Genomic DNA, 17,665 nt, shown 5'->3' with positions numbered 1-17,665 from the left:
ACTTACTTCAGTTAGTGGTTCTTTCTCAACATCTTGCATCACCTGCATCTCATTGAACATGAAAAATGAATTCACATGAATTCATACGTCTCCATCCGTAATGTAAAACATACAGTCATGACACTCCATTGAACCCAAGAAAAGATTTTGAATGGTTTTAGACAACTCAGTAATCTGACAGAGCATTGCATTGAGACTGGTTTACTGTGTTTATTGTGACTGACTTAAGGATAATCTTCCCACATCAGCAGCAGCCTGCCACACACTTCCTATTCAAAACATTAACTGAGGGTAAATCCATAGTAATTAGAGGATGGGTGGCATCTGCCTAATCCACTACTTAAGTTTGCACTCTTACTTTAGAGAAATTTGGGCTGCATTGCAATTACTGTTGGCTTGTGTAAACACTGCTGCAACTCTCCAGTGACCCATAAGATTCAGTCCTTCTTTAGTTGCCTTGTTTATGCACTCTACATATAGTTTGGTGGTTTACCAGTTCCAGTGAATTTGGTGTCATTGCACTTTTTTATTACAAATAGTCTGAGGAAAATCCCAGTGTGGCAAAGTCTGAGAAAAAAAACAAAGATCCTCTTCATGTCGGAGGACTTTTCCACTCCATTAGAGTTATCCTCAGGCTGTCCTCGGTGGCCTTGGGCACAGATTTAGTGAGGAACTGGCTGAACTTCCTCTGTGGTCTAGTCTCACATGAATGACTACAAGATCTTCTCCAGGAATAAGCACCAAAACTATAGCATACAGGCCTACTGAAACATAAACACCAATGTAAAACTTGCTGGCAAGTAAAGTCTCACAGTACACCACTATATGAAAATATTCAGATTCACCCAACCCACAGTTTGGTACATTTGTGCCGTTTTACAAGCTGACAAGCTTCAGTTCAAACACATAGACAATATAATTTAAGCCTCCCTTCAGATCACTAGGAGCACTGTGGTGTCATCTCTCAGTCCCAAAAGAGCTACAGCCACAAAACAGCAGCAGACACTCTGGCACCTTCTCCCTTGCTGGAATATGAGAACATTAACAAGACAATCAGCACATTTGCATGCAATTTCAGTTTCAATCAGACTAAAGCAATAATTTAGGTTTTTAAAAACATTGTGTAAAAAAGTCTGTTGTTGTGCACTTGCTCCAAAAGACAGAGGTGATGCACAGTGTGTATTTAATTCATCAAATATTTGATTATTGTTTGTTTTATATCCACTACTGTTCAATAGTATAGTGTTAGTTATATATATATATATATATATATATATATATATATATATGTATATATATGGGCCATTCTATAGAATTGCTGTCCCACAACAAAAAAAAAAACACATTAAAAAAACATTCAAGGATTCAAATCTGTTGTTTACTAAGATTATTTTATTATCTGTTGAAACCCACAATAATATTTAAAATATCAGTCAATCATCATTTATTTTGGTACTTTCAATTGGGAATTTTTGCATTCCATTGTCGTTTTTAAAAATATCTTTTTGATTTTGTAAAAGTAAATTAAGTTTTAAAAATTTCTTTGTAAATTATGAAACTTTATGTAAAAAAAAGGTTTCCCGCATTTTTATGTCACTACCGAAGCAGTGTATGTTTTAGTCCATTGGCTGAGACTGATTTTAAGTACACCTCTACATTTATGATCAGGAAATATTCATGTGTTCCTCTCTCATAGCTACATGGTGGGTAGATAGGCCCTATGATTTTGAGGTAAATGTGTTCAAAAGTCTGAAAATCTGTGTGTAACTTTAAGGAATGTTACTACCAAACACCCTTTTTTTTCTGCAGTTAAGCACACTTTGTTGGGTGTTATTCCATAACATTTAGTTTTTATATGTGTACCACTGTTCAGAACTGTGCTAGCTAACCATGTGCTGATTAGCATCTTTGAGCTAGTTTCAAAAGTATCTAAAATTGTCATTACCGAAACATTTGTCACTACATAACAGTCAAGACCAAAACATGTCATCATCGTTTTGGTAGTGACAAAAGAAAACAATGCTTTATTTGGTATTTTAGTATGCGAGTTAAAATTCTGTAATGAAGCGTGGTCACTACCAAAACATTACTGTCATTACCGAAAGTGTGCAGTCACAGCCGAAACATGGGATGTTTTATTAAAAAGTATATTGAATTATCAACTAAGATGTTATGATGTTGGTTCAATGTATTTTCAGAGTAACTTTGAAATCAGTATGAGCAACTTTTTGGCTTTTACAATGAATAATTTGATTCAAAATACAACAAATCTCATAAATCACACTTGAAATATTGTTAAAATTGTAACTGTTAAAGATTTACCTCTGAAAACATTTTAATAAAATAGCAATAAATATATTTAGACGGTAGATGTAAGCAAAATCTTAATAGGTCAATTTAACCCATACATATTACTGCGTTTCGGTAGTTTGGGGAGAGGACAAATATTCCAAAACTCTGAAAATACAATATGAGAATTAACTGCACAATTACTAGAAATGTGTACCTTGGATATTATATAATTTGCATACATACAAAAAAATTTATGGAAAAAGGATGTTTCCAACTCTGTCTTTGCACCAGTTCTGTAGAATGGCCCATATATAGAGCTTTTGAACGGTAGTGCGTACTTGCATAGACGGAAACCTGTTGCTTGATTGTTTTCACTAACCCATGACAATCTGTTCTCCTCCACAGATTCTTCTTCAGGGTAAAAATCCTGGTATATCATGGGAATACACTCTACCCCATCCTGAGAAGAAGCACAACTATACCTGGTCTGTGGTACGCTCTGACTGCTCTGCGCCTTGTGCTGGGGGTGAGTGGATGCTCTATGTACTGTAAATGTTTACTTTGTTGACTCAAGTGTGAGAGAGCAGAGTTTCTGTGGTTGTGTGTCAGCCGAGGAAGGAAGTCTATGTGTGTATTTGCCCAGGTCCATCAAACGCACCTTTGTGAGCCGGATAAAAAAAAACAAAACAAAAGTACGCCCCTCCTTCCTCCAGACCTCCCAATCTCATTGGCTCATCTCTGTGGTAGTGGCTCCTCCATTCACAGTCAGTTGTCTGAGTGTTGGTGGCAGACAGACAGCACTATGACATGCCCAGAGCACAGATCTCTATCTGCGCTCTCACACAGTTTCATTCATGCTTTTCTTTAGAGCAGACCTCTGGGCCGCCCCCCCCCTGGCCTCTCACACTGACAGAGGCCCGGCTTTGTTTGCCACAACAGAAGCTACACTACAGTACTGCCATTCATCCTGAGCTCCCATAATCCCCAGAAAGACCATTCACGGACAGTGTGCTCCAAGCTTTTCCTTTTTTAAAAGATCGCTCAGAGGATGCATTAGTTTATCGCATGATAAAGACGTATGTTAGGCCGGGTTAGAGAGATGGATCTCTGCAAAATGTCCAAAGAGATTAGTTGTGTTTATGCTCAGAATTTGCTCTCTGTATCTCTTTTGTCAGGTCGGGTCTCGACAAAAGCCATTTGTTTGCAGGATCAGAACACACAGGTCAACTCTTCACTCTGCAACCCTGAGACCAGACCTGTGGTGGGCTCTCACCTGTGCAACACACAGCCCTGCCCTGCCTAGTAAGAATCTGTCTGTCTTTCTGTCCATGTTTGCTTCTCTCTAGCAGGGTTCGACACAACTTAGAATTTAAGATTTAGCTTTCAATTCTTTAGTTCAAATTTAAATTGAATTGCTCATGCCCAACACAGGTTGAATTGGAAGTTAAAGGGATAGTTCACCCAAAAATGAAAATTATGTCATTCATTACTCACCCTTGTGTCGCTCCAAACCCACAAGAACTTTGTTCATCTTCTGAACACAATTTAAGATATTTTTGATGAAATCTGAACGCTCTCTGACCCAGCAAGAGTCCTTCCACATTTAAGGTCCAGAAACACTGTAAAGTTATTGACACAAAAGAAAATAAATTATTGAATGAAGTTGTTATTTTTGTTTTCTTTACACAGAAAAAGTATTCTCGTAGCTTTATAAAATTAAGGTTGAACCACTGATGTCACAATAGACTATTTTAATGATCTCCTTACTACCTTTCTGGACCTTGAACATGGTAGTTGCATTGCTGTCTATGCAGGGTCAAAAAGCTTTCGAATTTTATCAAAAATATCTTAATTTGTGTTCCGAGGATGAGCGAAGGGTGAGTAATTAATGACATAGTTTTCATTTTGTGAACTAACCCTTTAAATGGGAAAGAAATGATATATAAAACCTGCACACCAGACTTTAAAAACCTTTTAAACTTCCTTATAGTCATGATACAATGGAAGTAGCAATAGATTGTGATTTTTTTCCAGACTGTGACATAAATCCTTGTGAAACAGATAAACGAAAAAGAAAAGAAATGTAGGGTAGGTACTTGGTTCTGTCAGTTGGTCATTGATTGGATAGAGGCAGTTGATTGTAAAAAAGGGTGCAGAGTTTAAGTTAATTAAATGACTAAAGAAGCTGGTCATACGTCACTACGTCAGATTTATGGAAAATACGTCTCTCGTTTCAGTATTTTTCACTGGAAGATCAAGATATAACCATGTATAATAAGATCAATAACAAACAATTAGAAAACAAACTGAATTTTAATTTCATGGTGACCTCAAGGTTTTTTAGGTCTAATTGTGTCCTCAAAAACCTTCCTTTTCTGGTAAAAAAGAAATGTATTTAAAGGGATAGTTCACCCAAAAATGCAAATTCTGTCATGAATTACTCTTCATTTGGTTCCAAACCTGTCAGACATTCATCATCAGAACACAAATTAAGATATTTTTGATTACATCTGAGAGGTTTGTGACCCTGCATAGACAGCAGGCCCGGAAAGGTAGTAAGGACATTGCTAAAAAAGTCCATATGACATCATTGGTTCAACCGTAAAGCTATGAAAAAAACAAAAATATTGACTTTATTCAACAATTTCTTCTCTTCTGTGCGAGTCTTCGACGCACGTTCACAAAACTACCACGACGCCTCCGGTTGAACCACTGATGCCACATGGACTATTTTAACAGTGTCCTTGCTACCTTTCTGGGCTTTGAATGTGGTAGTCCCGTTGCTGTCTATACAGGGTCGGAAAGCTCTCGAATGTCATCAAAAATATCTTAATTTGTGCTCTGAAGATAAACTAAGGTCTTACGGGTTTGGAACAACATGAGGGTAATTAATGACAGGTATTTCAAAACTGTTTGCCACTTAAATTCAAATTCAAAAACTGAAATAGAATTTAAAAAGCTTCCTCAGTGGTGTACAACCCTGCAGTGCTATTGGTGGGCACGGTGCCCTGGTATGTCTGTCTAAAATCAGCTGTGGTGGCTTCAGCATGAGCAGAACCCAGCTCAAAGCTTTGAGAAGTCACGTTCTTCCTTGGGTTCTTTTCTCTGTTTCATTCCTTAAAGAAAACAGGATTAACATAGCCTCCAGACAGGGACTGACTGCGCCCTCACTGCCCAAACTCCAGCTCCAAGCCACAGCCTGCCACACACGCACCTTTTAAATTATACAAACTCAAACCCACATGCATGCATACACACACCAGCTTTCACAATAAGGCATATATACACATCCAAATACTGGTCTCACGTTCTGTCTTGTCTTTTTGTTGATGACAGTGAATTACTATTCAAATATTCCAAGAATAAGAAGACGTATTTATCAAAGACTCCCATTATATTTACAGTGAGTGTTATGAGTGAAAAGGCAAAGTGTTATATTTAGAAATGAGGAAGATAAATGGGAAAAAGGTGTACTTCCTATGCATGGAAAAGAAGGAAAGAAAAGCAGGCACCGTCTCACTAGAGACCCTGGGAAAAACATTCTCAGTCTAGGTGTCAGAAACCTCCTTTGGGCTTCTATGAAAGGAGCTGCTCAAAACATCCTTTCTCTGGCGCTCTCAAAGCTGAAGTCAATCTGCCGGTCCATCTTCCTTTTGAGAGTCCTGCCGCCATTCTTACAAGAGCAACACTCAGTTTGACTTGATTTACTGATCTCTTGCCTTACAGAGGCATCTACATACCCAGCATCCCTCACTTGCCAGGGTGAAAGGCATTGACGCACCATTCTGGAACTCAGATAACAAATCACCCCTCCTGGCTTTCCTCCCTTCGTCCTTCTCGCTCTTGTTTTTTCTCTGGCCTAACATCGTGTGAAATGTTGGCTGTGACCGATTATAATGTGCAGGCTATGGCGAGCCGATGCTAAAAGGGGAAATCAAGACCATATGATTGTTTCCTTACAGCAACAAGCTCTAACCGATTTGGCTTGTCCCATTCAAAGCCTGACAAATACTCCAATAACATTGTAATTGAAAACAACGGCAGGGTTGACGGGAGAGCAGCATGTCTGCGGCGGTGCTGGATATGTGGAGACAGACTGCACAGGTTCCCATCACTCACCACCAGTGTCTGCCTGTAACCCTATGACACTTCAACTTGCTGAGAAAGAGGCTTTGATTACCAGTAGAGATTACCAGTGATCCCAGACTCTTTCTGTTGGCGTCACAACTCAATGACATCACCATCCTGTGGGTCACACAGAGAGTTAGTTAGCCTGTCGTACCTGCATTGGAAACGCTATTAAAGGGATAGTTCCTTCAAAAAAATTAAACTTCTGTCATCATTTACTCTCCCTCATGTCATTTTTAAACCCGTATGACTTATTCTTACTCCTCTGCAGAACAAAATGTCTCAATTGAACATGTATTGAAAAATTGGTTATTGGCCTTACAATGAAAGTAAATGTTGTTTTTAGACACATTTACTTTCGTGTATGAACAAAAATATCTTCTTTTGTGTTCTGCAGAAAAAAGAAGTCATAAAAGTTTTAACTTTTCATTTTCACCCTCTGTAAGAGCTCTTCAAATATAGTTACGACAGGGTATTATGTTAAATCTTAAATGGCCTTGTGCTTTTTTTTCTCTCTCTCTCTTCGTGAGATTCCCACCATTCAGAATGGATTTTCTTCTCTCAGTGTAGGTCATACTGTAAGTGTGTTTATTGTTCAGACAGACAATCCTAAATCCCACAGTTACTAATGACCTCCTTCACTCTATGCAGAGCCGAGTCTGTTTCACTCCATATTGAATGACATCACGGGCTTACGATATCGACTGCAGACTCCCGGAACATTATTTGTTTGAGGCATTATGTGCTTTGATTTATGACTGCTGAAAAGAGGAAAAGTAAAAAAAGGGTGCAGGAAAGGGAAAATAAATAGACCTTTGGAAACACTTCCAGAAAAAGTATGGGCATGCATTCAAAACAGGAGAACAAGACAGAAGCTTCTGCTTATCTTTCCAGCAAATATCTTCAGTGTTGACAGGTCTGCCCATGTTTTATTATGGAGCAAAAAAGACTGCATCCCTGTGGGGATTGAGCGCGTCTAGCCGGCCAGGAATCGAACGCTAATCTCCGGACTATGGCCTACAGGACTCAGTCTGACGACGTGCTCCCGGCTGCAAACGCTGCCCTGCTGCTTCTGTGAAGCGTAGAGCGCGGTGACTTCAAACACAGGCTGGGCCCAGAAGCGGCTGGCTTGATTTGTTCCCTAAAATGTCATGAAAAGATAAATGCACATGCCTTGAAGACTTTTACAGTGCCCTCTGAATATTTCTTCTTTTCTTTTGGTTTCATAGTTGTGTTGCATGATTGTGTGTTTGCTACTCTGTTTAACTGCCACTCTTCAAGGACAGAGAGCTTTAGGAGTTTCTTACCAAACATTTGTAGAACTGACCACCTCAAATGCACTTCTGTTAAAAAATTGTTCGGGGCAGTAATTTATCTGCATTAATTTGTTTTCAACATAATAAGAACTATTTCTTTAGCATCAAATCAGCATCTTTTAGGGGTTCAAGCGCGTAGCGCTGAAACCCTGTTCTAATTGTTAGAATAGTCACAGATCAGCGATCTTCACGTAAAACTGATTGTGCAGACCAAACCGTAAGTCATAGAGACTTAAAACGTGGAGGGATGGTAGTACTCACACCGCCTACAATGTGACCAAGGCTCACCCCAATTGGCCTGACGGAGGCGCTACAGCTATCAAAATTACAAAATCGCTCATAACAATCGTGAGCCTGGCAAAATTTTTGGGTATTTCGCATTTTATTAAAAACCTACTTTTGTGAACTAGTCCTAGTTTTTTCGTGTAATCAAAACCAAACCAGTACAGAAGGATTATCTTATATTATCTTAAAAAAAAAGTTGCATTTTTGACTCACCATTGCAAAAGGGTGCCAAAACATTCGAATGGGGCCAGGGCCACTTTTAGTAAAATGCCTATAACTCCTGAACTGAATAAGATATCTGCTGCCAATCTGAGGAACTTGGAAAAATCACGGAGCTTGGCCACTGGGTGGTGCTAAGAGGGAAAAACATAACAATGGCTATAACTGGATAACTACACAACCTATCAACATGAAAATTGGTGTGCACGGCCTTGGTCCGAAGTGCCACAAGTGTTTACAATGACATTTGCGTAACTTCAAAAACATGGCTGCCATTGGTCAACAAACTTTGAGCACCTGTTAGACAAGGTTAACGGAGGCTTAAAGTTAAGAGAAATTTGAAGTTGTAAAAAACCTACTTTTGGGAACTAGTCCTAGGTTTTTCGCTGAATCTGGAAAAAAATATGGCAGCGCAATTGTCTGGACTCTGTAGTTATCAAAAAATAATTATCAAAAAATGTTGAATTTACCCTTTTGGAAGCTATAACGGGGTCGCTTAGAAAAGGGGCCTGTTCAAATGTACACAAAATCCTATAAAGCCTAAACGAAAACTCAAAACTTCACAAAACATGCTGAGCACATGGGACAGAGGATTCTAAACAAGCATGCAAAGTTTTAAGGGGATCAGACCACAGTTGGCTCTATAACAGTCATAAACATTTCCTTATATGCTAAAATGCCTTAACCGCTTGAAACCTGGTTAATAATAATATATATATATATATATATATATATATATTTATATATGTACTGACACACATTTTTTTTTTATTAATTCATGTTTTGTTTTGTTTTTTGTGGAAAGGATGATGTGACACTGAAGACTTAAATAATGGCTGATGAAATTTCAGCTTTGCCATCACAGAAAACAGTTATTTTAAATTGTAGTTATATTTCACAATATTACAGTTTTACTGTATTTTTAATAAAAATAAAAAAAATAGCCTACATGAGAATTAGAAGCTTTCAAAAACATTTAAAAAATCATACTCACTCTAAACTTTTGAACTGTTGTGTACATGATCACCCAAAAATACCAAAGACTACTGTAATGAACAACAATAAAAACAATTTCCAATATCATACAACCAAACATAGCTAAAGTGGTTAGGGCACATGCTTTGGTCTGTTTAAAGTAATATTTTTAGCAGAGAAAATGTGAAATGTCACATGGGTTTAGGAAAGTACATGGTTCTCTTAGTGCTCTTAAACTTACAATCCCTTCCAAACCCAAACCATTCCCCAGAGAGTGCTAAAAATTCAGCCTTTGTCCTGTGGCACGACCAACGCTAGCTTAAATTTCATTGAGTGATTTGGAACAAGTATCTATTATGGGTGCATCATTCTGGGTAGACGTGGAGAAAATGGCAATGTAATCAGACCGTATCCCGAAATGTGCAGCAGTCCACGGTATTGTCCCCAAAGATATGTCTTCTTTAATTGTATGGCTTGAAATATGCGAGTTATTGAAAGATTCCAGAAATACAAAATTAAAACAAGCGCCAGCAGCGGTTTGCAGTGAGGCACGACAAGTCAGCTCTTTGACCGGTGACACATTGTCATTTATGTGGCGAGGAGAGGACGAGGGGGAGTGAAAAGGCATATTGTGCTGTGGATCGTGTTTCTTCCCTCAATTAAAATAGCAGTTTAACCATCTCCCTCCAATTTGTCAGATGGCTGGAGAGAAAATTAAAGGATTTTTCTCAGGTCTGTGTGAGTGGTTGGGTGGAACTGGGTCTTCTAAGAACACGACCCGGGGCGTCTGTCCGGTGTTGCGGCCACGGCTCTCGTCATAGCTGTCATTTGCTCTAATCTCTACCCGGCCTGCCCAGCTCTATTTTAAAGCTTCTTTTCATCCACAGCCAAGAGAAGCAAGGACAGAGTTGCAATCTGAGCGCTGGAACCGAGCTTCTCTGGCACTGGTGTTGATTTTTACACAGTTTTTTATTTTGTCTTTCAGACATAAATGCACTTTAAATGTACTCAATATTTCATCATGTCATATCCATTATTTAAAGTCAGTTTTACTCCGCAAAAATAACATCTTATTTGATGGGAAAGTGCACAATTAAACCGAATATTCACATTTTTTACTCTGCGGTTTAGGGTCAGTATAAGGTTGGGGTCAGTCGGATTTTTATTTTTATTTATTTTTTATTTTTTATTATTGAAAGAAATTCATATTTTTACTTAGCAAGGATGCATTAAATAGATTAAAAGTGACAGTAAAATCATTATTGTTACAAACGCTGTCTATTTTAAATAAATGCTGTTTCAACGTTCTAAAAGTTTCAGCAAATAATGCTGAAAAATAACTGTCCACAAAAATATTAAACAGTGCAAATGTTTTCAGTATTGATTATTACAGTAAATCAGTAAATCAGCATATCAGAACGATTTACAATACGATAAGATATGAATTTATTGTCAGACAAAGTCTGAAATTTGTCTTTCGATACAGCAGGTTCACACACAGTTACAAAACTTTATCACATGGACAAAAGACAGACAAAAAAAAAATGTAAAGGTACGGTACAGATTTAATTTTTGTGTAACTTATTCAGCTTTAATACAGCTTGGTGTCCAAATTAATACTGAAAAATACTGAAAGCTAAAAAATCAGCTTTACTATCAGATAAATAAATTGCATTTTAAAATATATTAAATTAGAAAATGGTATTTTTAAATTGTAGTAATGTTTCACAATGCTGTTTTTACTGAATTTATTTATTTATTTTTCCAATAAATGCAGCCTTGGTGAGCCAAAAGTCAATAAATAAATAAATAAATAAATGGCCCCAGGCTTTTGAATGGTAATGTATTTATTACTTTAATTTAACGTACCAACATTTATAAAAACAAAAAAAATATGTCAGTACTGTCTTTGTTGTGAAAATCTGAGCTGAATAACATTATGTAAAATACAATATTCTGTTTATTATACAGTGAGTTTGTCTTGTCTTCGTTATCACTGATGATCAAAAAGCCTTTCATTAATGTACAATTCTGTCAGTAATTTCACTGAGGCTATTACAGCTTCAACATTCTTTAAGTTTTTTATTTTTACTGCATCATTGGCACTGGGGGGCACTGTTGCAATCTCACAAAGACTAATTTGATTTTTAATGAGTATTTAGAAGAAACACATTGATTCATGCCAACTGTTGTTAATCATATCGCTGCAGTGAAACTGATTAATTTATTACAGAATCTTGGAATGTCTCCTTTACTTCCCACAATATATTTGTTTTTTGTTATTTTGTAATGTGCATATTGCAGAAATATAAATCGTATTTATGAACTCGATGTCTGCATCAGTTGATGAATCTGAAACATTTCAACTCTTAGGCTAGAAACTTCAACGTAAAGGATAAGTGCATGTTTATATTTGCCCATGTGAGCCCACAGGAGAGGGTGGGGTGGGGTGGCAGCAGACAAATGTATGTGGTTTCTTCATTAGTCTTTCCATTATGTGGTTTACAGAGTAATCAGATTGGTCTTAATCTAATGATCATCACATTATGTAGATTTTGTTTGAAAAAGGGTGTGTGTGTGTGTGTTTATGCGCCTCACGTGTCCGTGCCATATGGGTGTAAAATGTCCTCTTTCATGTTAAAATGTGCTGAAGTGTTCAAACACAAGGTTCGCGTCTGAAGGTCAAATTGTTTGTCTTGACAGCTGGACAACAGGTAAATGGGGAGTGTGCAGTAGAACATGTGGAGGCGGGCAGCAGACGCGAAACATCCGCTGCATGAGGAAGGTGACGTACCAGCGGGAGGAGGTGGCGGCTCACTCCTTATGTCCAGTAATGGCTCCGGCCCAGCTACAGCCCTGCAACACACAGGCGTGTCCTCCGGAGTGGAGCACCGGCTCCTGGTCACCGGTATGTTTACATAAACATGCAACCTACATAACATTACCTCCATCTGTTTCTTTTCCAATGGAATTACACTGCCACTCAGAAGTTTGGGATCAGTAAGATTTTTAATGTCTCTTTGCTCATCAAGGCATTTACTTGATTAAAAATACAGAAAAAAGTAATATTGTGAAATATTATTTCAGTTTAAAATAATGGTTTTCTATGTGAATGTATTTTAAAATATAATTTATTCCTGTGATGCAAAGCTGAATTTTCATCAGCCATTACTCAATTCTTCAGTGTCACATGATGCTTCAGAAATCATTCTAATATGCTGATTTATTACATTTATTATCAGTGTTAGAAACAGTTGTGCTGCTTAATATGTATTTTTCTGGAACCTGTGATTCTTTTTTTCAGGATTCTTTGATAAATAAAATTTAAAAAGGACAGAATTTATTCAAAACCGAAATCTTTTCTAACAACGTAAATCTTGGCTATCACTTTTTAGCAATTTAACACATCCTTGGTGAATAAAAGTATTAATTTCTTTCAAAAAAGACAAACTTTTAAATGGTAGTTTATATTGTTACAAAAGATTTCTATTTTAAATGAATTCTGTTCTTTTTAACTCTTTATTTATTAAAGAATCCTGAAAAAAGTATCATAGGTTCCAACAAAATATTAAGCAGCACGACTGTTTTTAACATTGATTAATAATAATAATAATTTTGCAAATTAGCATGATTTCTGAAGGATCATATGACAATAATGGCTGGAGTAACAATGCTAAAAATTCAGCTTTGCATCACAGGAATAAATTACATTTTAAAATATATTCACATACAAAATAGTTATTTTACATTAATATAATGTATTGATATAGTTGATATAATATTTTACAATTTCACATTTATTTCTTTTTTTGATCAAATAAATGCAGCCTTGATGAGCTGAAGAAACTTATTTAAAAATGTGAAAAATCTTTCTGATCACAAAGTTTTGAATGGCAGTGTAATAGAATGTCATCATCAGGTGTGCAATTAAAGTCAACAGACAAAGAAATCTTCTATAACATTATAATAATGTCCTTACAGTTTACAAATTACTCTTTGTTTTCCATGAGGCAAAAAAATATTTGCCAATTTTAGCTCTTTATTTTGTTCATGTTAATTTTCTTGCCATTTTGTAAATAATCAAATTATAATGAATGATGTTTAGTTGTCTGACCAGAACATGTTTTGGAAAATTTGACTATACCCTTATATAGAAATCTTTTCCTAAATTTCAACATTTTACAAAGTACTGCATTACAGCAATGACCGAAATATGAGGTGAAGATTTGAGATGCCCAGAACAACATAATGGAAAAACATTCTGTATGTCACATCTGTGTTAAAACACTACTGCCCCCTGCTGTTATTGCACATGTAACACATAATGCTCCATATCTCTTTATGTTGCCATGCTTTTAGTAAGCATCTGTTCTGAATGTTATGAAATGACCGCACAGAGTGTCCTTTCTGAAACTTTAGTGCTGTTGGAAAGTGTTACTTTAGATAAATGACTGCTTTACACATGGTTTAATCTACTATTTTGTAATAACTTTTGCTGTTGCTACTTGTGCATATATTTGTGTATACTGAACTTTATCTTTCCATGTACACACACAAAAGCCAGAGAATGTCGAAACGCTTTGCCAGAGTTCATTTCATCATTAGCAGCAAATTGCGAATTAATCTTTTGTAATATGTTAAATCATAAATCTTCGCAAAAAGTTTGCAGTAGTAGTTGATATCGACTAAATTCCTCCTAAAGGTCAGGTTGAGTTCGCACCGCCTGTCTCCAGAGTTCATATCAACTGTTGTTTGAGGTGAACTGCATGCCACAGTGACCTTTACAATGTTTAAACTAACATCACTCAAAGACCACACGAGGGTAACTCTCTCTCTCCGTGTTTGTCTTTCTTTCCTTCCTTCTCTCTAGTGCTCCAAAACCTGTGGGCGAGGTTTGAAGAAGCGCAGTGTTTTCTGCAGGAGCACTGATCCAGGTGCCAGGGCTGTGGTGGTGCCTGACAGCATGTGTAAATTACACCTGAAGCCCAAAGCCCAGGAGACCTGTGTGCTGAGCCGCTGCCCGAAGAATGAGCGTCTTCAGTGGATAACTACCACCTGGGGAGAGGTAAGGATCCTCGGAGGAATATCAAAGGTTATGTAGAAGTGCTCACACAAATAGTTCATATGTAGCACATGCAGATATTCACCCATTTAACCCTGATGCAGAAGCGACATTTTCATGCAAATCTTACAATGCCAAGTGATATACGTATCCAGTAAGCATACGTGGCTTTAAAGGATTAGATCACCTCAAAATGAAAATTCTGTCATTAATTATTCACCCTCATGTTGTTCCAAACCCGTAAGACCTTCATTCATCTTTCCTTCAAGGCCCAAAAAGGTAGTAGGGACATCATTAAAATAGTCCATGTGACATCAGTGGTTCAAACGTAAGCTACAACTTTTTTTTTAATAATGTAGCTTCTTATCTGATTGTCTGCTTGTTTTATGCAGTGTTCTGCCTCCTGTGGAGCAGGAGTAAGGAAAAGAGAGCTGCAGTGTGGGGAGAAAGACTCCCACGGAGGCTACACAGAGTTCCCTGTGAGGAGGTGCAGGAACCTACTCAAGCCCCAAGCAGACCTCGAGCAAGCTTGTAATAACGGCCCCTGCCCAGAGCCCCTGCCTCCCCAGATCCTCCAACCTGGCCCAGACAGGGGTGGCGCTTCCGTGACTCTGGGCTGGTACTCCTCTCCTTGGCTTCAAGTATGTGCAACTAACTTATCATGACCAGTCAGAGTTCCGTTCTGTTTCTGTTCTGCTAGACATCTAATCTTCCTGTCCTGTCTGTGTGTCTTTCAGTGCACAGTGTCCTGTGGCGGTGGGGTGCAGACACGTAGCGTTCAGTGTCTGAGACAAGGGCGTCCGTCGGTGGGCTGTTTACCTCATCAGAGACCCATCAGCTCACGGGCCTGCAATACACATTTCTGTCCTGGTCCAATCCCAGTCCCTGTCCCACCTCCCTCACCTACACTTAAAGGTACAAACTGTTTTTTCTTTAAATCTTCAGATTTAGAAGGGGATAGTTCACTCAAAAATAAGGTGTATATTTTTTAGACAAACACAATCAGAGTTATAAAATATATTTATAATGGCAGTGAATGGCTGTTGAGATTTTGAAGCCCAAAAAACAGCATAAATACATCATAAAAAGTACTCCGCAGGCTGCAGGGAGTTAATAAAGGCATTCTGAAGTGAATCAATGCGTTTGTGTAAAAAAAAAATCTATATTTAAAACTTTAAATATGTAATCTTTAGCTTCTGCTAACTGTCTTATGCATGTTCACAAGAGAGTGGTGTTTTAGCAGATGACGTAGGACATAGTGTAAGCTCCGGTGAGAAGTGGTGAATGCGGAAACGCAGAGGAAAGAGCAAAACAATACACCAGTCTTGAATTCGAAGTACAAAATGATGATTTGTAAAGAAAAATGTTGGAGGATTTCGATATAAGTGAAGAGGAGACTGGTTTTCCTTTGCTGGAAGCAAAACTTAGTTCTTGCAAACCTAGAATATTCTCATCAGAGTTTACGCTATGCCTGCATCCTACGTCATCCACTTGAACGCCACTCTCTTGTGAACGCGCGTATGATGGTAAGTGGTGATTACGGTTTATAAAGTTTTAAATATGTATATTTTTATTACATAAACGCATCAGTTCGCTTCAGAAGGCCTTTATTAACCTCCAGGAGACATGTGGAGCGCTTTTTATGATGGACAGGCACAGTTTTTTGGGCTTTAAAATCGATCGTCATTAATTGCTATTGATATTATATTGAGAATTTTGACATCCCTAGAAACTATATTTTGTTCAGCAAGGACACATTAAATTGTTCAAAAGTGACAGTAAAGACATTATGAGTTACAGTATAATGTGACACAAGATTACTGTTTCAAAAAAAATTTCTTTTTCTTGAAGAATTCTGAAAAATGTGCTTGGTTTCCAAAGAAACATTAAGCAACACAGCTGTTTTCAACAGTGTACTAAAAATGTTTCTTAAGCAGCAAATCACCATATTAGAATGATTTCTGAAGGATACTGACCCCTAAACGTTTGGACTTTAGTGTATATATTTGATCAGAGTTACTGTGTTATCTGTTTGTGTGTGGTACTGCGAATCAAAATCGAGACTCTGGTTTTGAAAGCAATCCTGTATAGCAATTCATGCTATGGAGGTATTAACACAAGATGTGCTTCAGTACAAACTTACAAGATTTGTTCAGAATAGAAGAGATGAAAGTGAAATTGAAATGAAATATTGAAATTGAGATGATTTTTTTGTGTAGTTATCAGTGTCTTGAGCAGAAACAGGCAGCCAGTGAAACGAGACGAAGAGAAGTGAAGTGTGAGTTCCATTCTGAATCATTTGCAGAGGTTTTATTGGGTATGCAGCTAGTAGAGCATTATAATCTAGAGGTTAAAAGAGTCTAGATAAGAAGTTGTGCTGCAGATTCAAAAAAGAATGGCCTGATCTTCTCCAAGTTGTACAAAAATCTGCATGACCAGACCGTCTTCACAATAAGAAGTAAAAGGTAGCTAATCTACTCTCATTGTTAGTTCCCTCCTTCCTTAAGGTTTTAGGAAATTGATTTCATCACCTTTTTAGGTACATTTTCTATTGCCTTGCTCCTAGGATCAATGATGTTGACTAATGGATCAAACCAGCAACCTTTGGTTGCCATCCCTGAGTCTTGCACACTACACAACTTTTACCTCAACTCTTATCTCACTCAGCAGTACCTGTAATGCCTGAATGGGCATACCACTGAATGTTCATTGGTTATGACATTCTGCTGAATGTTTATTTGTTATGAACTTTCATATCTTGTTCTGTAGCTCAGCTGGTGGAGCATGAAGTTAGTAATGTCATGGGTTGGATTCTCAGGAAACATATACTGATAAACTGTATTGCTTTAAATAAAGCATCAGCCAATTGCATAAATCCATGTATATTTTCCAGCTGTAATTGGTATTGCTGCTATTTGTTTACATAAGTATCATATGCAATTATCAAGTTTGATAAACATCAGAGGTGTTTACACGTATTCATTATGTTGTGGGAAAACAATGCGCTTTTTACTTGTTGATTGGTAGGCCAAATTACTTTTTCTGCACCTATTTAACAATAAGAAACTGAGATACATTGTGCGATTAAACAATATCATTTAAATGAACGCATCGTAATTGTCATGTCCTATACACAGCTTAATTATAATGATAATGAAAACATAAAGATCTCTTCTCCACAGAGAACAGAAGTGTGTGTGTGAGTGTATAGTTGTTTATTCTCATGGGAGAACTGAGTGTGAGGGCCTTCAGAGAGCAGGTCAGGTCCTTATCGGTATGCCGGTGCAGTATTTCCAAGTGCTTTGCAACATCCCCACAATGTCTCTATTCAGACTAAACAGCACTTACAAAAACACTGAGTGTTTGTGTTAGCACTGTTGTTTTTAAG

General features: G+C 37.5%; 1 protein-coding gene across 3 annotated transcripts in view; it reads left to right on the top strand.

The window, feature by feature from the left end:
* The window catches only part of adamts18 (ADAM metallopeptidase with thrombospondin type 1 motif, 18), a 64,825-nt gene that overhangs the window by 44,662 nt on the left and 2,498 nt on the right, over nucleotides 1-17,665 (top strand). For all 3 annotated transcript variants that reach the window (XM_051113853.1, XM_051113855.1, XM_051113854.1), the window contains 6 exons: nucleotides 2,698-2,818; nucleotides 3,468-3,594; nucleotides 11,919-12,123; nucleotides 14,086-14,280; nucleotides 14,670-14,918; nucleotides 15,015-15,192. In XM_051113853.1, the coding sequence (XP_050969810.1) occupies nucleotides 2,698-2,818; nucleotides 3,468-3,594; nucleotides 11,919-12,123; nucleotides 14,086-14,280; nucleotides 14,670-14,918; nucleotides 15,015-15,192 (1,075 nt within the window). The remainder of the gene's footprint in view (nucleotides 1-2,697; nucleotides 2,819-3,467; nucleotides 3,595-11,918; nucleotides 12,124-14,085; nucleotides 14,281-14,669; nucleotides 14,919-15,014; nucleotides 15,193-17,665) is intronic.

This window comes from Labeo rohita, chromosome 7 (assembly GCF_022985175.1).
Source record: "Labeo rohita strain BAU-BD-2019 chromosome 7, IGBB_LRoh.1.0, whole genome shotgun sequence".
In the NCBI taxonomy this organism is placed as follows: domain Eukaryota; kingdom Metazoa; phylum Chordata; class Actinopteri; order Cypriniformes; family Cyprinidae; genus Labeo; species Labeo rohita.
The sequence above is the reverse complement of the archived record's forward strand: the minus strand, read 5'-3'. Positions and strand labels throughout refer to the sequence as shown.